This window comes from Micropterus dolomieu, linkage group LG10 (genome assembly GCF_021292245.1).
Source record: "Micropterus dolomieu isolate WLL.071019.BEF.003 ecotype Adirondacks linkage group LG10, ASM2129224v1, whole genome shotgun sequence".
Classification (NCBI taxonomy): Eukaryota; Metazoa; Chordata; class Actinopteri; order Centrarchiformes; family Centrarchidae; genus Micropterus; species Micropterus dolomieu.
This window is the reverse complement of record NC_060159.1, coordinates 21,837,292-21,862,085: the sequence shown is the minus strand read 5'-3', so window position 1 is coordinate 21,862,085 and position 24,794 is coordinate 21,837,292. Positions and strand designations below refer to the sequence as shown.

Genomic DNA, 24,794 nt, shown 5'->3' with positions numbered 1-24,794 from the left:
GCACCGACAGTTGATCTTTTCTCTCCAAGTTGCTTTCCGATTCTCTTGTAGCCCATCCCAGCCTTGTGCAGATCAACAATCTTGTCCCTGATGTCCGTAGAAAGCTCTTTGGTCTTGCCCATGGTGGTGATGTTGGATGCTGGTTGTTTGGGTGTTGACAGGTGTCTTTTATACAGGTAACGAGGTGAGGCAGGTGTATTTGATGTAGATAATTGGTTCGGATTGGGGCTGTGTCTTAAAGAAAGACTAACTGGCTTGTAGGAGCCAGAATACTTGCTGTTTGGTAGGGGGTCATATACTTGTTTTTCCTCATCAGATGGTTATCAATTTTTATAAATTCATATGATGTGATTTTCTGGAATTTTCTTTGGGATTCTGTCTTTCACTGTTAGAATGTACATATGATTAAAATTGTAGATTGTTGCATTCTTTGTAAGTGGGCAAACCTGCAAAATCAGCAAGGGGTCAAATACTTTTTTCCCCCACTGTATATGACGGGATAATTTTGTGTTTCACCACCCCAAAGTGGCCAGAAAACTATTAATGCAACTTGTTTTATATATAATATATTGAACATATATAATATAATATTTAATATTCAATCTGAGTGTTAAAAGGAGCTGATCAGCACATATAGTTGATCATTAACAAGACCATCAGAACAAATTACTCAAAGCGACCATGTAAATGCTCACAATTTGAAAGCACAGTTTAGTCACTCTAATTCAGTGGCTTGGTGGCTGCATGCCAACACAACACTGCAGAGAGAAGCCCATCAGAGGCTGGCTGGATGTAGCGGTGGAGAGCTTTTGTCAGTGATGAGGGGCCATGCAGATCCTCGCACTCGTCATCAGCACATGTAAATTCAACCAGGAAACAGGTACTTGTAGCTGGCCTCAGAGGTTCTCATCATCAACCTCTTCCTCCACACAAGGTTTGAAAAAACAGCCTCAAATTTTCATTACAGCCAAGTAGTCAGGGGACAGGATATAAGGGATTTTAAGCTCTGCGGCTCAGTGCAGTGATGCGGAATATCAAGAGGGGTTTGTTCTCCGGATGAGCAGCCAGCATCTTCACATCAGGCTGCGTGCTCTGTGATCGAGTTAGGAAGTTAGGTTTCACTTTCTGACGTATAAGGCCGAAAGGGAGAGTACACCTTAATCCTCACTTACTGACCTCTGCTTAACAACCACTTGTTACTTCCATATCTGTGACGCATTTCTATCAATGCTATCATCACAATCACGCACAACATTCTGGCTCACTGAATTTTCAGACATCTTGTGTGTCATTAAAAGTCCAAACCAAGACTAACTGGCCTGTACTGGAAAGATAAGGACACTTGGACTATTTCATTAGAGTTTACTGGACATGAAGTGGAGAAACACTTTCGACATGATGCCAAATCTTACTGCAAAACTTAACAATCCTAAGCATACATAGAATGAAAAGGCTGATTAACTTCTTCAGTGCTCTTACTTACCAGACAGCACAGGTTGGCTGATGAATAAAAGATGAGTTTGTCTGATTTTTTTCTCTGCTGGCAGACGACCCCACCAATATTACGTCTTAACGAGATTTTAGTGTTGAACAGTGTTAACACACAGCTACATTTTCTGACAAAAAATAAGGTTGCATCGAAGACTCAGGTGAGGTAAATTTGCATGGCTCTGCTCGGAAACCTCATCTGCTTCTCAGGAATACATCTGAACCATGGTTTACTGTCATTGGGCAGGGCTAATATAGGTGACGATAAGGAAGGTAGCCTACTACGTGCACATATTTTTTTTAAAAAAAGGGAAAGACACAAGTGAGTCTTGTTGGGAGAGTCGAGAGGAGCAATCACTTCTCATAAGTACTTTGTACTTACAACAAAGCCCCTGAGAGCTGACGACAGTTGACTAGTGGCATATAATACCGTCAGTGTGGAGTGCTTATTTCAGTCTAGATGCACACACACTAAATACTATAAAAAACTAAAAAGAAAAACACATTCCAGACTTTAGCAGGGAGCTGAATACAGGTCTAGCAATACAGAACTACCTTCATCCTTCATTTCTTGCAGGATGTTTGGCTTTTGCTACAAAGACAGAATTTTGACTTTAAAGCCTAGTAGTAGCTGTAGTGCAAGGAGGTAGTTCTTGGATAAGTCCCATAAAATCTTATTTACAGAGCTGAGATGGTTAGTAAATTAATTGATCAGTAATTGGCAACTGTTTTGATAGTCAAGTAGTAGTTTGAGTAATTTTTAGCCATGCTAGCGGTACGGCTCTATGGATGGCAATGTCGGCCTGTCTGTCAGTTCACCACTTTGTTCCAGACCGAAATATCTCAAAAACTGTTCGATGGATTGCTATGAAATTGTGTACAGACATTCGTGGATCCTAGAGGATGAATCCTGGTGATGTCTGTGATCCCCTGACATTCCTCTAGTGCTACCATGAGGTTGACATGTATGCTTTTGAGTGAAACGTCTCGAAAACAATTAAATGGATTGCCACTATATTTTGTTCAGACATTCATGTTCCCCTCAGGATGAATTTGAATAACTTTGGTGATCACTTAGATCAAAATTTTAATTTGTCAAATACTGCTGTTTATGACAAAATTCTTTTATATATACACTCACCTAAAGGATTATTAGGAACACCTGTTCAATTTCTCATTAATGCAATTATCTAATCAACCAATCACATGGCAGTTGCTTCAATGCATTTAGGGGTGTGGTCCTGGTCAAGACAATCTCCTGAACTCCAAACTGAATGTCAGAATGGGAAAGAAAGGTGATTTAAGCAATTTTGAGCGTGGCATGGTTGTTGGTGCCAGACTGGCCGGTCTGAGTATTTCACAATCTGCTCAGTTACTGGGATTTTCATGCACAACCATTTCTAGGGTTTACAAAGAATGGTGTGAAAAGGGAAAAACATCCAGTATGCAGCAGTCCTGTGGGCGAAAAAGCCTTGTTGATGCTAGAGGTCAGAGGAGAATGGGCCGACTGATTCAAGCTGATAGAAGAGCAACTTTGACTGAAATAACCACTCGTTACAACCGAGGTATGCAGCAAAGCATTTGTGAAACCACAACACGCACAACCTTGAGGCGGATGGGCTACAACAGCAGAAGACCCCACCGGGTACCACTCATCTCCACTACAAATAGGAGAGGCTACAATTTGCAAGAGCTCACCAAAATTGGACAGTTGAAGACTGGAAAAATGTTGCCTGGTCTGATGAGTCTCGATTTCTGTTGAGACATTCAGATGGTCGAGTCAGAATTTGGCGTAAACAGAATGAGAACATGGATCCATCATGCCTTGTTACCACTGTGCAGGCTGGTGGTGGTGGTGTAATGGTGTGGGGGATGTTTTCTTGGCACACTTTAGGCCCCTTAGTGTCAATTGGGCATCGTTTAAATGCCACGGCCTACCTGAGCATTGTTTCTGACCATGTCCATCCCTTTATGGCCACCATGTACCCATCCTCTGATGGCTACTTCCAGCAGGATAATGCACCATGTCACAAAGCTCGAATCATTTCAAATTGGTTTCTTGAATATGACAATGAGTTCACTGTACTAAAATGGCCCCCACAGTCACCAGATCTCAACCCAATAGAGCATCTTTGGGATGTGGTGGAACGGGAGCTTCGTGCCCTGGATGTGCATCCCACAAATCTCCATCAACTGCAAGATGCTATCCTATCAATATGGGCCAACATTTCTAAAGAATGCTTTCAGCACCTTGTTGAATCAATGGCACGTAGAATTAAGGCAGTTCTGAAGGCGAAAGGGGGTCAAACACAGTATTAGTATGGTGTTCCTAATAATCCTTTAGGTGAGTGTATATACTATACTATACTATACATATCAAACTCAGCTGTACTTTGTCTTTGTTAATAAGCCAAAGCTAGCATGCTAACACACTAAACTAAGATGGTAAACATTATACCTGCTAAATACACTCCTCGTAAACTGCATTGCATTTGTAAGGACTGAGAACATAATCCTAATGAGCGTTTCACTATATGACAGTGGTGAGGGGCAGTGGTGGCCCAAAGGTTAGAGAAGCGAGCTTGAGGTCGCCGGTTCAATCCCCAAACTGGCAGGATAAAATCTGGGTGTGGAAAGTAAACCAAGAAGCGCTTGCCCTCCCTCATTTACCACCACTGAGGTGCCCTTGAGCAAGGCCCATAACCCCAACAGCTCCAGTGGAGCTGTTTAGTGGCCAGCAGACCAGGCTGCGGTTGTACTGGGCAGCTTCCAGGTGTGAATGTGATCAGGGCCTTCCTGCAAAAGAGAGGCTTCCTCTCAGTGCAGCTCCGCAGAATAAATAAAGGTAAAAAAAAAAACAATGACTGAACTAACCAATAGGGGAAATGCTTCACACTTCAAAGCACTGTAGACATGCTGTGAATACACAACAACAAAATGTCACACTTCTCCAGTAATAACAGGGTATGTCTAAAATGTGTTGCATTTTACCAGTCATATAGGCTTCTTGCTACATTAAGGACAATAATATTGAATTCATGGGAGACAAACAACACAGAAGTAAATAAAATGTTTCCTGATTCAACAGCAGAGCATCTGAGTGTTTCTGGAGAGCATTCAGATGTCGTGATTGCTTACCAATGCAATTGCAGCTGAGTGCATGCCAATGTAACAGCGGACCTGCCAACATAGTGTTGACAGAAGGCTGCGTAAAGCCAGTAGCAGAGGAACTTCATCCAGCCTCCCGTTCAGGATCAGAGCACATGAGATCAGGTCCTGCCACCTGATCTCATTTGCTCACTGCAATCACCTCAAATCAGTAGTAAACCCATGTCTATCTACACTGGGGGAGAGATAAGACAAACTTGAAAAAACAAGACCAAAACATGCATAGCAATGCCCTGATAATCCTGCTACACCTCCTACAGCTGGACCTGCTACTGTTGACCAAAACTGAATTGATTCCCTCGCCTACTGCTCAAAGCAGAGGAGGGAAAATAATTCAATACTCTCGCACAGTGTTTGGCTTTCAGCAGCACTCGGCCTGTTGCTGCAGGTTCCTCAGGCCGTGCGGTGCCTCTGAGGGGGAGAAGGAGAGAGGGAGGCGAATGGTGATGAGCAGCTCGGAGAGTGGAGAGATGAATTTAACTGTTGTGATGTCTACTGGTTCGTCTTTATAGATCTTTCTCAGCCCTCCCCTGAGTGCCTCCATCAGTTGCTCTTCTTCAGGAGTGGATTGGCTCAATATTATAATCCCAGCAGGATCTAAATGGCTGGAGACTGTTGAAGATGATATAGATTATTTCATCAACTTTAGGTGTCTTTTGTCTTTCTTTCCTGTGCTCGGAGCCAAATGGAGAGCATACATTTGGACACAAAGAAATCTATTTTAATGAGTGTGGGCATTTGAGAAATTCAAACAGTTGCTCCTGACAGCCTTCAGCTTTAAACAACACTGTGACCGCGAGCATCATCTCCACTACAGATCACTACAGCTAAATACAATGTACGCAAATGCATAATATAACAACTTTATTGTCCACCGCAGTGAATGTTTGTTAGTGACAGGTGAACAAACAAACAATGTTTTTTTGATTTATCTTCAGATTTGAGAATAGAAGTTCAAAACATGTGTTTTTTAAACTCTAAACTCAAAGGTTCACTTACTAGAGTTTTTACAAGGGCTTTCAACCTTATCACAAAGCCTCCTTCAGTTTCAGCTTACATTGCATACTGACAGCTCCATTAACTGAAGGGGGCCAACGTGACAACGAAATATTTAGCATTAATACTTATTAAATGACATGAATAATCAATTGTTAAATCATAAATGTTTGTGATTGATTTTCTGTTGATCCCATAATCAATTGATTAACTAATTAAACTATTTCAGCAAAGCATTCAAGACAAGGAAACATTATAAAACAAAGACATTGATAACTATAATATAAAACTAAAATAAAACTATATAATTGTTCATACACGTAGTAAAAGCAAGAACGAATTATTATAATATTTTGATTTCAAGCTTCACATTTCCATTGAATAGGGGATAAAAGGACTGTTTATATTTTGCCAGACGTACAGGGAGGGAGGGGTGCCTTTAAAATACACTGAGCTTTTCCCCCCAAATCAGCTGATTTTGAGGTTTTCAAAAAGTTTTACTTGCTGTGTTATCCAATCTTGGAAACTACTTTTATATTTACAATTGACAAACCCATTCCAGGTGTTCAGATGAGTGTTAGCCAATTTTCTACTAGTCTTATTAAAAATGTAATTTATTTATTTATTTTTAGTGTGTATGACTATTCTACCATTCGCACTTGGCAACAGCATATTTTATATAATCTGTTTTCCTTAGCAGGGTAAGGGGAGGATAAAATGATTTCCTGTGTAGGTATGTACCCTTACTTTGGCCTATCAACACTTAATATTTATGAAAATGTAACCGCAATCCACTGCTAAAAGCACTGCAATTGCATTGTGACAGCACTGTTTACATTGGTCACTCAAGGGCCAATGTCTCTGAGTATGTGGAAACAGGACAGGTGCAGTATGTAAATAAAGCACTTGTTGTTACAATCAATTACATAACAACTACACAAAAGAGGTTGTATCCATGGAGACTCAGCAAGAAAAAACGATATGAGTGAAACCCTCAGTGTGCTGCTGTTGAGGTTTTTCCCCTTATCGTTAATGGAGCAGAAGGGAATAAGGCTTGTGTTAGTGGAGCAGAGTGCAGTGGGAGGATTTCCCTGGAGCTTGTCCCACACTGAGGACAGAAAGAGACAGTGGGATTACTGTCTCCAAGCTCCAATGGAAATCATTTCCCACACTCAAGAAGTCTTTTTCCTCCCCCTAAAAAAGAAACCATAGGGAGTAAAATGTCCAAAGTCTCTGCCAAATTTCCACAAACATGGTGGTTGTGTTCCTGTGTGTTGTAGCAGCTGCATGATGATTACCTCTTGTGCTTGCGCCACAGATGATATTTCAGTGCTCTCAGGTTGAAGTGACATGCAGGATAAAAGAGCTGCAAACTTGAGACTTGGACTCCAGACATAGTTAAAATTGTCCCCTGTGTTTTGTAAACAAACACAGCTATGTTACATCCAGCATTTCTCATCAAAATGCATTGTGTGTTTCGCTGAAGCCTTCCAAACATGCTGAATTGCAAAGCAATTTTTTATATTTTAATACATTTTCATTGTTTATATTAATGTTTGATTTGACTTTTGCTGCCATATTACTGTGTTTACCTGGGGCCTGGTAATGAAAATATTGCTCCATAGGGCCAGTGAAAAAAATATTCAGACTTTAAGTTTGACAAGGACTCTAGTCACAATAATATGTTTTTGAGTGTTGACTTGAAACAAGAGAGCTATAATACCGGATCAGAATGTGTTGCATCTTAACTTTGATTTGCTAATAACTACATGGACTTGCCTTAATGGTCTTGCTTTAAAAGACTTGAGATTTTGAGACTTGTTTCAAAGGACATGAAAACAGCTGTGCAGGATGACGTCCTGGTTTTGCTACAAAAAAAATCTGATTAAATTGTTGTTTTTGTGTTCTTTGGGAAGCCTTTCTTTGGAAGATCAAAGAAACTAGCATTGCAACAGTTCCTGGTACAAACAAGGTGGTGCATTTTTGTCCCACAGGGACTCTTGCTGTTTTTTTTCTTTGCTCCTTGACCATGCCAACTGCTCCTTCAGCACACTTTCAATTAACAGAAGAACGGGTAACAAACAAATACAAACTTGGGTTAAAAATGTATTCAGGTAGGTCTGGAACACATCAAATATCTATCTGCACATGTGTTTCTGTTAACTGAAAGGCATAGTGGAAATTGTCTCTGGAAGTGATCAAACATCTATATCAGGTTCAACTACATGAGGGCAAAAAGCCACACAATGTATAAACAGCCAATAGAGGCATTCTCCCAAAATTACAACCCTGGGAATGAAAGATAAACGCCATACAAGTCTATCAACTGAGCATTTCTGTTTAAATACACATCGCTACTCCCAGAGGATAATATCGGAAATACTACACAATGGTTATTCTGTAGTTTAGATGCCATGCCCAGCAGAGAGATTAATGCTCCCTTTATTTTTAGACGTACATGTTCTCAAAAAAAACCCTGGAAACACCACAATGCAGGAAATGAGACCAACCAGTTGCACCGTTCTCCTGGCAGACTGGCCTTTTTTTACCTTTGCTCCACTTTGTTGCCTTTTCACACACACACAGAGATTTTACAAACTGCGGTGCCATAGGCCCAAACGGAAAGAGCTGAGAACAGAGTGTGAATTCATCCACGTCTGACAAACACGGTGGGAGAAACCCGTGCTGCTGTGAAATTTGCCCTGACTTGCCTACTGGATTTACTTCCCGCTTCACTGAAACAAGAGTGATTTGTATTTATGCCAAGTGAACAATGTGTCAATCTTATCTCTGTTACTTCACATGACAGAATTGAGGAACAGTTGTGTTTATTTGCAAAAGAAATCTGTATTGAAATAAAGCTGCACAGGAAGTAGTTTAGAAATTCACCTGAACACCCTAATCAGTGGAACAGAAGTTTTAAATCTGAAAAAGCAGAAACATCACACCTGTATGGCTGAGCTAAATCTCCACATAGGATTTCTTGGTATTTTTGACCAACTCCTAAAACTGTGTCAGATGTCAGTGTATGATGTTGCCTGCTGAGGTTTTGAAGGATTATTTGACCTTCAGATTTCTGTAGGGATGACAATGTCAATGTCAGTGAATCAACATGTTAGCATTGACATTGTGAGAATGTTAGCTTGCACATGTCAGACATACTTGCCAACCCTCCCAATGGTTTCCTCTTGGGTGTTGGCCAGTGCTGCGACCCTGGTGTTTTTTCTGTGTTTTCCCAGGTTTCTCCCGCTTCCTTGTCTGTCTTGGTGCATGTGTGTGTGTTCTGGGAGGGGCTACATTCCAGGCACTTTGCGGATCGTCTTACCTGATTAACTACTCCTGGTTTTCTGCTACTCATCGCCAGATGGTTCCTAACCTTCTGTGATAGAGTATACTTGGCCCCCTTGTCACTAGTGTCTTCCCTTGAGTATTTATGTGATTCGTTTCTAGTGTTTTTCTCCTAATGTGTGTTTTTCCTGTGCTTCAGGATTCTTGTGCTTACACCCGGTCTTCATCACTCATCTCCCACCACGTCTGCTAATCGCCAGCTGGACCACGCCATCGCTAGCCAGCCTGCCTCCCGCCATCCTCAGTCTTGCCTGCCACCTCACCAAAAGATCATTTATTAATAAACAGTGTTACTTTTTACTACTTCCTGTTGTGTTCTGTGTCCGCTCCTGAGTCTGCCTACAATGAAACATAACACCGTGGTCAAAATTCTCCCATTTTTCTCATGATTTATGACAAATATTCACAACTTACTGTCCATTTTATTACCACAACCTTTTTTTCTGGCACTGCACAACACATTTAAGCCCTACATCTCTCTCTCTACTGTTTCCACTCAGACAACAATACATTTTCTGTGTTTACATGAACAGATAACTTAATAACTACATTATGGTAATCATTTCAAGAATGGGTTACAATGATTTGCAGTAACTTCCCTAAAATAACCAGAGTTTAAAAATTTGCTAGAAAGTTGGGTTCATATCCAGAGGGGCACTGGCAGCCCACACAACAGTTCTCAAAGTATGAGAGTTAAAAAGGAGATAACTCTGCCCTTAACACCAGATATCTTTAAATAGTCAAATGAAAACGTTTTTCTGTCCCCACCTAACAAAGACTTTTCTCCTTCCCACAACCACACATGTTTTACTTTCATCAAAACACACAGTTTTGTATCAACTTCACTCTGTGACCTTTGCGGTGAATGTGCAGAATCAAAACACTGAAATAAACCAGCCTAAAGCTGCATACGTGAGAAGAGCGTTGTAAAGACCAATGGGTAAAACACCTCTTGTCAACTGGAGCCTGGTTACAACCTTATTATTAGATACTGTAGATTGCAGGTAAACGCATGGAATGATTGAGAACTTGTTGCATTAAGTAGATGAAAAAACAACAATTCAGTAACCTGATAGAGTTGCTAGAGAAAGTTGTATCATTGCTTCTCCTAAAGTTTCTGTGATTAGACCACAAATGCATCCCCAGTGTTTGTTTTTCAGCTCTATTGTTTAAATGTTTCCCCTTTAAATCAAAAGGATTTCAATTTCCCTCATCTTGTACATATCACTGTACGCTTACTGCTTCAGATATATTTTTCACAGACGAGTGCCCATACAACAGAGTAATTCTACAGATCTTTCCAGGTATGTAGAGCCACTGACTGCTTACTGGTACCTTATCGTCACACTGGTAAATGGATCACTCTCTCTCACCCTCCACTGCTTTCTAAAGACGCTGGCTTCCCACTCCTGGTGCCTTTCACCTCGAATGAACCCCCGATAAGACCTGAAAGGGAGCTTTGATGCACCGTTTCTCCACCTCCTGTCAATTTTCTGCAGAGCATTTAAGAGATTTACCCTGGGGTTTATCCAACAGTAAACTACACTTACAACATGTTAAGAGTATATGAAGACAAACCTCTTAACAGAATGTTTGAAGTTGAAATACTGCATATATTAGTCTGCACTAAAACACGCAAAAAGATGCAAAAGCAAAAAACCTGACAACCTACGACAGTTAGCCGCTAGCTTCCGATGTGTCTACACAATACTTCCTGTTGAGAAATATCAGCTTGTATCAGCATGAAATTAAAAAAAACCTTCCCTCACTAACATTGTGGTTCTGTCTACAGTCTACCCCTCCCACCGAGGTGAAGTCACTTTTCCCCAGATGCCAATGAGTGGCCTGTGGGCTAATTCTTTCTGACCTTGCGCTCTTTGACAGCCAGCCAAGCATGCAGAGTAAACAGGAGGGAGGATAAACAACTTACGGCCAGCTGATGGGATTTCAGAGCAGGGCTGCCTCCCTGTTGGAAGTTTACTTATGCTGGTGGATCCCGAGACGCTCTGAACAAGAAGCAGTCAGCTGACGCCCTGCGGTGTTGACACTGAACATAGTATGACCTCGCCAGCTGTGGAAGGATTACATCTGGGCCCTGTGTGTGTCTACTGTTGAGATTTTATGTGTTTTACTTATTGGATTATTTCAAACTAAAGCCACATCATTAAAGATAGAAGAAAACGTCAAATAACACCAAATCGAACATATAGAAACTGGTATAAAATTAATCTATATTCGTTAAGTCACTAAAGCCCCTTTTCCATTGCATAGTACCAGCTCGACTCGACTTGACTCGCCTTTGTTTGGTTTTCCATTGTGGAAAAGTTGTACCTATACCTTCTTCCAGGTACTTTTCTTGGTATCACAATACCACAATGTGACGTGAAAACACGGCAGACTACTGATTGGTAGAGAATCGTCACTATTCACTGCATCATCATTGCCCGTGCCGGACAGAGGCCAGCAAAAGTTTTATATTTTACAATTTTCGTATGCAATTTCATCACTAAATCCACTTAGGAGAAGTTCTGAGGTGAGAAATCAACTGTGTAGATTTCGAATATTGACAGTTTTATGAAAAGTTATGTCAGAACAAAAATGTGCTTGAAAGTTTTCGGAGTTGAGGAGCTCCACAAATGGCTGCGGGGGAAGCCTGCACCATCACGCAGGAGGAGCTCCCAAGGCCGGCCAGCCGCCCGCTCAGAGAGCCCTCTGGTCCCACCGTCACAGACACTGCTGCAGCAACAATGGCAGAGGAAAACACAGCTGTAAGGTTTTCTTATCGCTTTTGTTTTTACATTCTGAGTAAGGTTGAAACATTTTAACTTAAATAAAGAGACAGCTGTGTTTGGGTCGCTGGTGTGTGTGTCGCATTTAACATTACGTCTCGGCAGTTGTGTGTGACGTCGCTATGACAACCAGCTACATTGAGGGGTACTGTCTCTGGGTACTATCTGCAATGGAAAACGGACACAGCCAAACCGAGTCGAGTCGATTCAAGTTGAGCTGGTACTGGTAATGGAAAAGTGCCATAAATATAAGTTTAAGCTTCCTATCGCAGGACTTCATTAAGGAAGTATATGAGCTCCATGCTTTCTTCACACTGAGACCAAGCCAGTCAAGACCCGACCAAGCCAGCAATTAAAACAACAAAATACATTAATTTCAATTGAATTGATTGCTTAAATCCTTTAACTTTCGTGAACTCTGACACAAATTCACCACCAACTGTCCAATGGCATGCCATCTTGACAGTGTTGCCCTATGAGGAAACAGAGCTGGAGAGTACAAAATGGAGGAAGCTAATGTTTGCTGTGTTGCTCCATCCACTTTTATTTAACTCTCCACTGTCCGGTTATGAACTGCTCCACAAAATAGGCATGGTTTGCAGACAGTTATGAGACAAGAGTCTGTCTGTTTTCTTTGCGTTTAGTGATGCTGTAATGGCTAAGATGCTTGCAAACTCTTTTTAACTCATGACTGCTTCCCCTCAAAATATCCTTTCAAAATATTACCCCAAAGTAAAAAACTTAAGTGGGCAGTCTGAAAACAATTTGTGAGTTGTATCTGTGTTGGAGTGGCGAGCAGTGGAGTCAAGTGCTCAGCACAAAGCAAGAGGTGCCAAACACACAGACTGAGGCAAAGCTGCTTTCAAAGTCCTCGGGAATTGTTCCCATTGTGCTCTCTCTAAAAATTACACAGCAATGAAGCACTTTTTGTGGATGCAGTGCAATGATTAACTGAAGAGATAATGCTCTGCATACCATAGCAATGGCCAAATAACCAACCTTCTAATACAGGTGGAACAGCACAAGTCTGTAGTCTTATAATTAATCCCTTATAAATTCAATTTCAAAAGGATAATTTTGTTATTTTTAAAACTAGGTCCTATTTTCACATATTTTGTTGTCAAAATTACTAGCAGGTACAAAAACGTTTTGAAATCTGTGCAGTAGATGGCTTCAGCTGGCAGCTGTGAAAGGACTGTGGTGGCTGCAACGTATTTGTTTGGGGCCAAAATTTTAGAATCCCTACAAGTGACTCCCGGTGACACCCTTTGTTTTTAACCAGAAACAGAAGTCTCCCTCAAAGACAATTCTTGTTCTGAAATCTTGTGAGAGGCAAGTTCCTGCAGGAAACGAGAGAGGACTTTGTTGTGTCCATACAGGAGCTGCTAGAAAGACTATATTTCCTAAGTTAAGCTCTTATCTCCAACTCTGACTCACGTTTCAACTGTTGTCTCCATGCAACAACTTGCCTCTCATGAGATTTCAGAGCGATGATTGTCTTTGAGCAAGACAGTTTTCTGTTAAAAACAAAGGGTGTCACCGGGAGTCACTTGTAGGGATCCTTTCCATGATGTTACCGGTTTGCGGCTGCAGTGGCTGAAGCCATCTAATGCACGGATTTCAACATTTTTTGTACCAACGAGTAATTTTGACACCAAAATATTTGAAAGTAGGGCCCAGACTTAAAAATACCAAAATTATCCTTTAACTGCTGCATTTTTAACATAACAAGTGGTGCTTTGAAATGGGTTATTCAATGCCACACAAATTACATGTGTTGGTTTCCATCATTCAACTATGTTTCATAAAGAAATCCAGTGCATTAGCAACCATCTCATCATGAATGTCCTTTTTAATATTTCAGGAGAAAGTAGTTTATTATTGCTTTCGTTGGATCTGTTTCTAGCGGCATCAGAATGTCAATATGCATCAGTATGAATTTTAATTTGGTTTTCACTCCTTTATTCAGTCTGACATTATCTTCTTGTGAGCTGCTTTCTGTTCAGGAGGATCCCTGACAGATAAATCCGTATTTTTATGTTGTTTACAGATTATACAAAAGTTGCAGTGGTGGCTAGGAGCAGCAAGCTTGGCAATTGTCACGGTGATAGAAGTAATATATCATTTGAAACATATCAAGCAAGCCTACTTAACTATGTAGTACTACTGTTGCAGTACACACAGCCATCAATCCAAATCTCTCATCTTATTTTACTTACTCTATTAAGGTGATTAAGGGAGAAACAATTGTAAGCACTATATCCTCCTCTCATTGTCTCTAGTACCAGACGGCCAATTAAATCACTTTTTCTTTTTATCTGAAGAAGAAAAACTGATTTCAGAGCTTTAAGTCAGAAATTTTCAAATAGCCTCAGCTAGCTTCAATTACATCCAAATGTGTTGCCTTTTTTGTTTGGATACTAATTTAGATTCTGGGACCGGCGCCATTAGATTACGTCATGATCATTTTTCCTACCTACAAAGGCTGTTGATTGGTTTGGTTGTTTCTCCAACTAGGAAAACTGCCATTCACAAGACATTTGAACTCCTTGACAAGATTTAAGAGGCGCAAGGGAAATCTTGAATCCAGCTAACAGACCAAGCTGACAGCAGTTAATTCTCCCTCTGCAGTTCATTGTCAGTAAACAGGTGCATTCAATGGTGAACAGTGGTTAGTTCTGGGGTTCTACAGGTAGGCTTAGATAAATTAAAACAATGACTTCCAATGAGTCATGCGAGAGACGGAGGACTGAAACAGCAGCTATGACAGATGCTTGCAAGTGTATCGATCTTAGCTGCTTCTTTTTGTGACCTAGAAAAAAAGCTTCTCTTTGAGACCACTGGAAGGAACCACTCACCGCAGCAGACATGAATTGTCTGCAGGTGGGTTAACAGTTTCACTGGTTATCATCATTAGACTCTGTTGCTGCAACTATACTACATTTATTAAGTTCTACAGGCAGGGATAACATGGGCAGAAAACTCTTCTTATTTTATGTTACACAACTCAAATACGACATGAAATAATGCAGGCTACACTCTCTGATGCTTTAAACTACACATGATCAATATGGCTTCAGATTTGAAGTCTGACTCCAGGAACAGAATCTGTTATCAATAGCTGGGCTGTAATGAACAAAACCCCAAATGATTAGATGTGGTTAGTAATTATTGTTGGCAAAAAGTTTGCATCTACATTTATCCTAACATTTCCAGTGACCAAAGGTTAGGCAATCAGCCTCTGCGATCTCTCAGCCAAATGTCCTCTTTTTCAACAGTCTCATGTGAGGATGACATTTAAGAACAGTTAGGAAGAGCTTCTCATTGTATTGGAATCTGGAAAATCATCTTTCCAAAATGAACAGGGACCCACAAGGTTCCAGTCTGTCTCTAGGCTCATTGTTTAAAGGTTTATGTTGTCTGGCTTTCATCTCTGGTACACAGTTGTGCAGGAAGAGGATGATGCAGTGTGTGTTTGAGCAGCAAATACAGCAGCACGCTTCTGGGAAAAATGCCTCTGCCCTCCCATGTGAATTATGAGAAAATTCCACAGTAGTTCAGAGGAAGACGACCAAATGAAAAAATGAAAAGAGAACTTGACGTGTTTGTACAACTAATGACATGATGTTATGACAAACAGGTCTGTTTTGTGTTGAACAAGAACTATGTAATCTGGTATCACTGTTACGCTTTTACCATGAAGGACTCTGATGGACTGATGTTGGTAAAATAGATTTACTGCATTGTAGTTTAGCATCAGTCACCCCATTTGGACATTCTTGTAAATATTTTCCACTACTTTCCAACACAGGAAAAACATTCAGTCTGCTTCTTGCCATGTGGGGCTTCTGTTTTGGCCAGGACACTCCTGTACTTTTTATCTCAGCGAGGTAATTTCTATAAAAAAATTTTTACGTTCCCAATAAGAACTTATTAGTGATTTGGAGGTCAAAGGCATCTGGGGTTAAAACTGGGCTAGGGCTGTAACTCATGATTATTTTATGATATCTTAAGAGATTCAGTGTACTATCACAAATGAAAGAGGACAACTGTAAGTTTTTGCATTTTAAAAGCTGACATTTTTGCCTGAAAACAGAATGAAACAATTGATTCTCAAAATAGTCAAATGAGCTTGCAAAGTGTGTAGACATCTAGGTTCTACTTCATAGATCTTTATAGATCAGTTAAAGATTATTAGTATGTTTTTACCATTTCTAACTTCAGTCTCGATTTTATTACCAATGATTGATGGTTACTTCCACTTATGACTGCACACCTGATGGTTTATTAGGACGTGAGAAACTCTTTGCCTTCATATTATTGACTTAATAAATTATTCAACAGGCAGAGAGACTGTTCATACCCTGGCAACTGAACGGTAAAGCATCAATAAACTATATATTAAAGTTACACCTTGTTTACCTAGAAGTTATATGACCTCCACATCACAATAAGACAAGGCTTCCTGGTAAATTCCATCCCTGTCAAAACTATTTATGCACCCAGAATTTACTTTCAATAGCCGTCCTTGCATTTTTAGGCCTTAGACATGCTCAGAAAAAAATAGACCACAAGTTTTCACATTTCCATTCCATGTTTGTCATTTAAAAGTCTTCTCATGTAAATCTTTATCGCTTTTTTAGCACTGTGCTAATAAAGTTGCATTTAGAGTTTGACCCAGTGAATTCATCAGGTTTGATGAAACCTACTTTCATCCATGGCACTTATATTGTGGTACTTGCTAAGGTGTTGGTCTTTAAAAGACGTTGTGGTTCTTAGCAGCAGTCAAAGGTATCTGGGTGGTGTCGTTTTATTTCTGCAGTATCTGTTGAACAAAATCCTGATACCAAATATCTGAGTGAAATGCAAACACCGGCTGCTGTTCCTGGCACCTCCACAAGCTGGCTGGACAGTCCTTTACATTACAGCTGCTTTTTATTTGACCACAACCCCTGAAAGGTCTACTTTCCAGACCCTTTTTTCTATGTTTATTATACAACTGAACATTTCCAGCCAACTGCTACACAGTATTAATAAGAGGGGAGAAAGTTCTTTCAGTCAGAAGGTTCAAGTTTGTTTCTCTGCTCGTAGATTCCAGTGGAAAGTCCAGCCTCATGGCTCAACCCATGACACTCACACATGACACAATACTAGAAGTGCACAATGGAAGGGGGAAACTGCGGGGTGGGGGTGGGTATAACAATCACCCCCACATTTGTGCAGTAAATTAAACAACCCCAATGCTGCTCTTTTTGCTCAATGAGTTCCAGCTTTGCTCAGAACAGTGTGGAAATAACTGTGACATAGAGGCTGCATGCAGCCTCAAGTCCCGACAGGCAGAGCTGTGTATTGTGTTTAGGAAGCCCAGGGCAACCTGTCCTGCAGGCTGACAGCTTCCAAGAGGTGAGGGCGTGGCCTTTAAACCCAGAAAGTATTAAGTAATCGCACTTCAGGGGTGACTGACTCTCACTAAGAACTCCTGATCTTATAGTTTAATCAATATAATGGATAGCAAAGACTAGGTTAAATCATATGTACTGCATTTGGAGGATTGATCTAGAAATCCCAATAGGCAGCATTTAGGATAAAGTTTGACCAGAATAAGTTATCACAAAATATTTATATCCTGTCAAGTCACTTGTATTTCTGAATTTAACGGAAGCTGGTTTGGATTAGGCTGCCTTCATTTGACTAACCTGCATTGTAGAAGCGGTCCAGGACCGTGGTCTCCCCGAAGTCCAGTTTACCAAAGTTCACCGTCTCCAGCTTGCTGCCCACCGTATCGCAGGCGTCCTTCAGACACTGCAGGGCCATGCTCTCAGCGTTATTCTGCTGGCTCGCCTCACCGTTTACCACATAGGCCACCGTCACAGGTCTGCTTTTGCACGACTTCCCGGTGGAGAGCAAGCCCCCGCCGTCCATCGGACAACTGTCGGCGCTCGGGCTGAGCCCCCCGCCGCCGACCACCGAGTCGTGCCAGAAAGTCCCAGCTGCGGGGATCCCGAAGGAGCCGCCAACTCCACCACCGCTGCTGCTCGAGCTTTCAACGCAGATGTTCTCTGTGCCGGGACGAGCACCGAAGCAAGGCACCGGTAAAGATATCCCGTCCTGGTCCTGACTCATCTTGTTTCAAGTGTCACTCACTGTCTTAAAGTGTGGGTTGTGATGAGCGGCTTCTCCAGCAGTCCTCCATGGAGAGCCAGCGTTACGCGCGGCGGCTACTCATGGAGCTTCTGCACAGGCACGACGTGCAACCTTGCTCCGTTTCAACACAGGTAAACGGGCTGTTAGAGGCAGAGCTGCCACTGCACATCATGCTGCATGGTCAGGCTACTGTCGTGTGCACGCGTAGATCCGATAACGCTGATGGACACCGCAGGTTGACCGAAGTCACGACACTGTTCCGAGGAGAAAAACACAAGAGGAATAGACATCAACCCCGCGCATTCCTTCTCAGCTCTCACAACAGATCCCCCTACTTCCCAAAGTTGAGCAACGTCGCCGGTAGCTATCAGCGCAGCAACGCCCACAAGAACCAGGAATGTCACAGCAGGTCGAAGTTAAGCGCAGTTGAAGCCTCGCACGCCTTCACATCTCTCAAAAGAGAAAGCACACACTGCGCACGCATCGAGCCTGCTTTCATGTGCACGCAGACCCTGCCCAGTTTCCACTGTTATCTTCCAGTCCAGACTCACGCACTGGGCGGAGAGACAACAGTTAGAGCCTGGTGTAGCTGGGCGGAGACACGATGGCCGTATGTGGAGTTATGGACTTATGGAAAGGAGCAGTTGGCTGAAAACACCACCAAAAAAATACCCCACTCAGCAATATTTAATTTGATGTGACAACACATCCATTCGGCCTCGCTGCTAATTAGTCCAAATTAGAAACTGTTAGGTCACCAATTAATCAGCTAATATGTTAAACGGGTTGGCAGAATGTGAAGAAGGGGAACTTAAGTTCAGACAAGCAGCCCTTTATTGAACATTAATCTCCATAATGATTGCAGTGTTTTCTTCAGGGCTGTGAGCTGGAAGCATTTCATAATGTTGCAAACTAATTGCATTGTCTCGACCATTAATCTTGTGTGATCCAAACTGATTGTAAAGTAAATTTAGACGGGGATAATCATTCATCTGTAAAAAGTTCAGGGCAACAATTTCAGCTGCTATTATCCAGTCTGCAGAAGCAGCCTAGATACTCAGCGGTAGACTAAAGTTTGGTTTTGTAATTCTCTTTGACAGATATTAGAGTTCCCTTCACTTAGAACTGATATAATGAATTCATATAGAGGCTGGTTGCCTTCTTTCAAAATTGTTACATGTTGTAACGTGGTGGCGCTTTTATTTCCTGTCATAAGGCGGACCCCTGGTGGTAAGGACTTAACATTACATTAGGATCATCACTTTTTAAACATTCAACAGATATTTATGGATTTAATGAAGAAAGAGTGATTTCCTCTCTCAGGATCAGGGAATTTAGTGTACACATCTTTGTGGGCACGTGTGAAACATTTTCTCACCGATTGCGCTGAATCTTTACCCATTGAATCTTTTAGCCATGAAAGCCATGTTGTGTCAGTGGCATTGCTTTGTATGAGATGGGACTGATTTTGGCGACACACACCTGACACCACTTCTTGAAAATGTACCAAACTACTTCATGGATTCAAGAGCTCAAACTTTTCACAATTGTTTGTCCTAACTTCAAGTCATAGCAGTGTCAAACCAACCAGAGTCAAAGCAATAAAAGAACCACAGGGAAACTGGAATATAATATGATGCTTTAAAATCTCCCGAATTTAGCCCAAGGAGGAAACCTCAGTGACATAGACGCAGGTACAGATACTAAGGGCATTATACATTAAATACACAATGACTCCCCTCTGGACAGGGAGAGGAGACTTATTTCTTCTGAATGACAATGCACATTCGATACTCATTTGCACAGTTATATTTAGAGAGACATATAAGCGTTTTTACTGTATGTATGTATAGTAACATAGTAGTCTAAATTAATATCTATCTATCTATCTATCTATCTATCTATCATTCATTCAGACAATGTGTTTTATACCCATGTGTGGATCAACAGTATTTCTATTAAGGATTAAAAAAGCCAAGGGGCAGGGGTCAGCAGGGGACTGGTTCAAGGCCGACTGTGGAAAAGAGACGGGGTGCAGGCTGCCTTTTGTTCCCAGGAGGGTGTCCTGAGAGTGAAACCTGTCACGGAGCCCAGCAAACTGTAAGCGCATTTCCTAGGTTTTCTTTTGTTTTATTTATTTGTAACTCTAACCAATCGTATCTTAGTTTTAGACATAAAAATAACTAGAAAAAATAAATCTATGATTGTTTTATTAAGAACATGCTAAAATTGATTTTATTTCTAGTCAATAAATTTGAATAAAAAAGTTTAAAAAGAGGATTTAAAAAGAGCTGGATTTTGAATCAATCAAAAATATGCTAAACGGACAACTAATTCTTGAAGCCAAACTAGTCAACAAAGAATATTGCTTTACATTTTCCTCAGAAACAAGATGTTTGTTATGTCTTTGTTTGTAAATTACAATAATTTCCAATTACTTTATTTATTTTAATGATTACTTGTTTGACAGTTCCTCCACTAGGATTCAGTCATTGCATCTCCACTGTTAAGTGTCTATTTTCTTTCCTATTAAGTATAAACCTACAAGACCCAGGCCCGATATCAATTAATTTGCGACCTGTTTGTTTACTCATAAGGAAAAGAGAGGATATAAACTGTACAATATAAAAAATGTATCACATCTATCTCTTATGTTACTATTTCTGTAGTGTTTTTTTTGCATACAATAGCAGGTAAAATATAAATAGTCAGATAAAAGATTAAAACACAAAGAAATATTCATACAATCACAAGATGTGCTGGCAGAGTCAAAAAGACTCGCCTCCAAGGTATCACATTTCATTATCACAACATATTTCAGGAGCAGAATAACTACAACATTCATGAGCTCATCTGTGCAAGCCTGAATCTTCAATATTGTTCCAAATAGAAAGTTATTAAGAGATGACAATCAGGAATACCTCAACATATATGTTTCAAACATCTGTGGATAAGTTTACAAAAATTACAGAGAATCTTTAAAAGCAGAAATTTGTTTTTGTTTATTATATTCATCCATCTGTTGCTGCTGTGAACAGGTGGGCCACAGCAGCCCTAAAGTGTAGGGTAGCCTAACTGTACTACAAATAGCTAATAGTATTACATCACAGCTATTCTGTACTGTATATAGTTGCTGTAAATACAGTAGTTTTTCAGTTAGACAGCAGTTAGACTGGACATAAAACAGGATAGTGTTTTAGAATAGTTTATTACCTTTGGAGAAAAGATAATCTGATTGAATAAAGGTACAACAATATAGGTAAAAAGACTATTAAACCAATAAATTGACAGACAAATAGATAAATAATTACATTACAATTACATAATTTTCCCTTTTTTACCACTAGATGTCCCACATTGACCACACATACACAGTTTTCGGTACCACCAGCTCTCAATGACAAGGCTGCCAAACCAAACACTTCCACAGGGCTGTGTTATTTCACTGCCTTAAACACATCTGTCTGTTCTTCATCATTTAGCTGTGGGCAAATTACAGATAATCTCACCCAAACTATTTATGCATCACTGTGTCTTTTATTGACACTTAAATCAAGTGCTGTGACCACTGAGGTTACATTATTGTGAGTCAAATTACACATTATTGAAGACAGTGAACATTTTTTATATGAAAATTTATATTTTATTCCCATCTTCCCTCCTTCCTTCCTTCCTTCCTTCCTTCCTTTCTTCCATTCTCATTCACACACAAACACATTTGTCTGACATATGCATGTACTGATGAAAAACAAATGTTGCAGAGAGATGATTTTTTTTTTAGTTTATTGCATTAATAACAAACAATTAAGACATTAAAACAGTGTAACAATAACAGGAAAATGACAACTATAAATACTAACAGTTGTCTTGCCTCTTCCAGCCAACACTGCTTGACACATCTGGCACACAGAGCCGCTGAGCTGCTAAGCCTCTGCATCCTGCAGCCGAGCGTCACAGAGATTCCGGATGCAGGCAAGCAGAGTTTCTCCTGAAGCTGTGATCCCGAGCTTTTCATACTCAAGGTATTACAGGAATGCAAAGAATACTGACAAGGTGCTTGCACTGAACTATGCTGCAGAAAAATATTTTTGTGATATCCTGATTTTCATTATTTTGGCCGTAATTAACAGATCCTTTTCTAAAGTAAAATTTAAAATACTGCAATGTGAAGATACTCCTTTACAAGCAAGTCCAGCATTCAAAATAGTGTGGAAGGCATATCAGCAATATATTGTTAAAGTATAAAAAGTTTGAGATACTTTACTATACTGTACTAATTTACACATTTTATACTCCATTATGCATTTATTTGATAACTTTAGTTACTTCTCAGATTTAGATTATTAAAATATAATCAACTAATTAATAAATGTTTATTATAAATTACTGTAAGCTACCCAGTAATCAGTTGAAATCAGCCTCACCTTTGCCAGGTGCAACATTAAAGTGATGCTTGCACATAATGCATCATTATAACCCAATAATATAATATTCATTATTCTGAAATGGGCCATTCTGCATAACAAATACTTTTACTTTGGATTCTCAAAGTACATTTTGATTAAGTACTTTTATCAGTACTTAAGTGTAATTTTTAATGCAGTCTTTTTACACTGTGGTATTACTGCTTTTACTTAAGTAAAAGATCTGAGTACTTCCTCTACCACTGACAGTCAGTGACGTGTCCAGACTTTTATTGTGGGGAGCAGACTTGAGTATAGATCAGACAGAGCACTTTTTTTGCAGTGAGATTTATTTTTTCCAATGCATAGGCAGTAAGTGTATTGCGTGCTGCTAATGTGCCCTGCGCGCCTCATGTTGTTGCAGCAGTGCTCTGAGTGCGTCCAATTGAAACAACTTCCATTCAGAGCAGAATAGTGCCAGAAATTGGCGTGTGTTTTCTTCCAATTGTTAAATTGGATGACTATAGTGGAGGAAAAACTAGTGGTGGCTGTTGCTGGATACCTGGAGCTATCAAACTTTACCAAGATTTCGGTAAGTTGTTTTCATTCATTGTGTTAAGCTCACTTTCATCATCATTATCATTGTAATGTTTAGCTAGTTACAAAGTAGGTCTCACATCACCTGTCAGATTTTTAGGCTGTTAGATAAACAGTAGGCTAGGCCTAAACCCAGCATATTGTCAATCTGTCCCTCATCCTAAAATAAGCCTTGAACCAACCATCGTCCAGGCAAAGCTCCTGAACCAGCTGGTGGTAACCTTACTCCCAGTTATTTATAAATCTTTAAGGGATGTCACGAGAACCAATTCTTTGGTACCAAGTTCATACCAAAATTCTGAAAACATGTTGGTACTTGTTTTTCTAGGTACCGAAAGTACCATAGGTAACAGGGTTCCAACACCCAAAAGATGGCAACAAGTGCAGCTGCAGCGACAGCTCCGTCTCGACTCGTGGAAAAGAAAAACAGTAAGAATTGTGTATAGAAGTACTTTGCGTTAGCATTATTTTTGTTTGAGACAGCTGGCATTGCTGTGTTACTTGGCCAATTATGTAACATATGCAGTTGCAATGGCTAAATGCTAAAGACTAGTGTGTTTAGGCTAACATATATAAACATAGCTTGTAGTTGCAGGCTGCCATCCATATTGTTCAATCTTTCAGTTGTTTTAAATAAATATTTCCAGACTATTGGTCTGTCACCATCTTAGTAAATGACTGCTTGCACTCTTTTTTTTTATTGAGCTATACCTGATAATTTATTAAAGGAGTATATGTTGAAGTACATGGGATTTATTATTTTGTAACATAGTATAAAATTTTGTATTGAGAATCATGGAATTCCACTGGTATTGGTATTGAGTACTATCTTTCTGGGGTTGTGACAACCCTAATATATATGTAATTAAATAAAAATGTACAAGTCTATTAGTTTACTACACAGAAAAATAAGGGTTGGACAAAAGACAGATGGTTCTGTGGTTGCCTAGCAACAATAAAAAATGTTGTGGCCAATCAGGTTTCAGGGGTGGCCCATGCCACCCCAGCCCAGTACCTGGACATGCCACTGCTGACAATGTATTATAGTTTACAAGATGACAAAGCCACAGTTTGTATGTAAAAAATATTTTAGATGTTTGTGTTTATGTTTTGTCTGACTATTGTCATTTTAACTGTATTCTTTATATGTCCCTGTTTGGACTGACAAATAACTATAGCTTTCAGATACATGTAGCAGAGTAAAAAGTACAGTATTGGCTGCTTAAATGTAGTGAAGAAGGTATCCAAAGAAGGTTAAAGTCAAGGGCAACTGGACTTGGTTGAAGATACTAGAAGACGTTTCATCCCTCATCCAAAGGAAACTAAGCTATTTAACCTCAGTGGGGTCGTTTGCCAGGATCGTCGATACCGCTGGTTCGTTAGTGTTCCTGGTTGTTGTAACGACAGTCGTTATGGTCATTAGGACTACCTGAGCCCAAGACTGAACAACCATCGTTGGTATCTTCACCTGAGGCCAATAGGTTACGTTTGTTGAGTTTCCTGGGAAGTGATGAAAGGACAGCATTGTAAGTGGGGGATAAGTGGTGGCGTAGACCCCCTCCTCTGTTCAGTGACGGCTTCTCAACCCGGGTGTAGATGCTTCCTTGACATCTCTTTCAAACCATCCATCTTCTCTGTCTAAAATGTGCACCTGGTGGTCCTTAAACGAGTGTCCTCTGTCCTTCAGATGTAAGTAGACTGCAGAGTCTTGACCTGAGGAGTTGGCCCTTCTGTGTTGAGCCATGCGTTTGTGTAGTGGTTGTTTAGTTTCCCCAATATACAGGTCTGTGCATTCCTCACTGCATTGGACCGCATACACTAGATTGCTTTTCTTGTGTTTGGGTGTGCGGTCTTTGGGGTG

General features: G+C 40.4%; 1 protein-coding gene and 1 long non-coding RNA gene across 3 annotated transcripts in view; one reads left to right on the top strand and one right to left on the bottom strand.

The window, feature by feature from the left end:
* Positions 1-18,436, bottom strand: part of map3k5 (mitogen-activated protein kinase kinase kinase 5) — an 83,503-nt gene extending 65,067 nt beyond the window's left edge. The window contains exon 1 of one of the 2 annotated variants that reach the window (XR_006826655.1): positions 17,486-18,436. Coding sequence is in view for 1 of the 2 variants with exons in the window: in XM_046060007.1 (XP_045915963.1) it covers positions 17,486-17,912 (427 nt within the window). In the remaining variant the exon portion in view is untranslated. The remainder of the gene's footprint in view (positions 1-17,485) is intronic. The other variant, XM_046060007.1, reaches the window with a different exon arrangement.
* Positions 18,437-19,891: 1,455 nt separating this feature from the next.
* Positions 19,892-24,794, top strand: part of LOC123978297 — a 14,757-nt gene continuing 9,854 nt past the window's right edge. The window contains exons 1-2 of the long non-coding RNA XR_006826913.1: positions 19,892-20,033; positions 21,814-21,955. This is a non-coding gene — a long non-coding RNA (uncharacterized LOC123978297). The remainder of the gene's footprint in view (positions 20,034-21,813; positions 21,956-24,794) is intronic.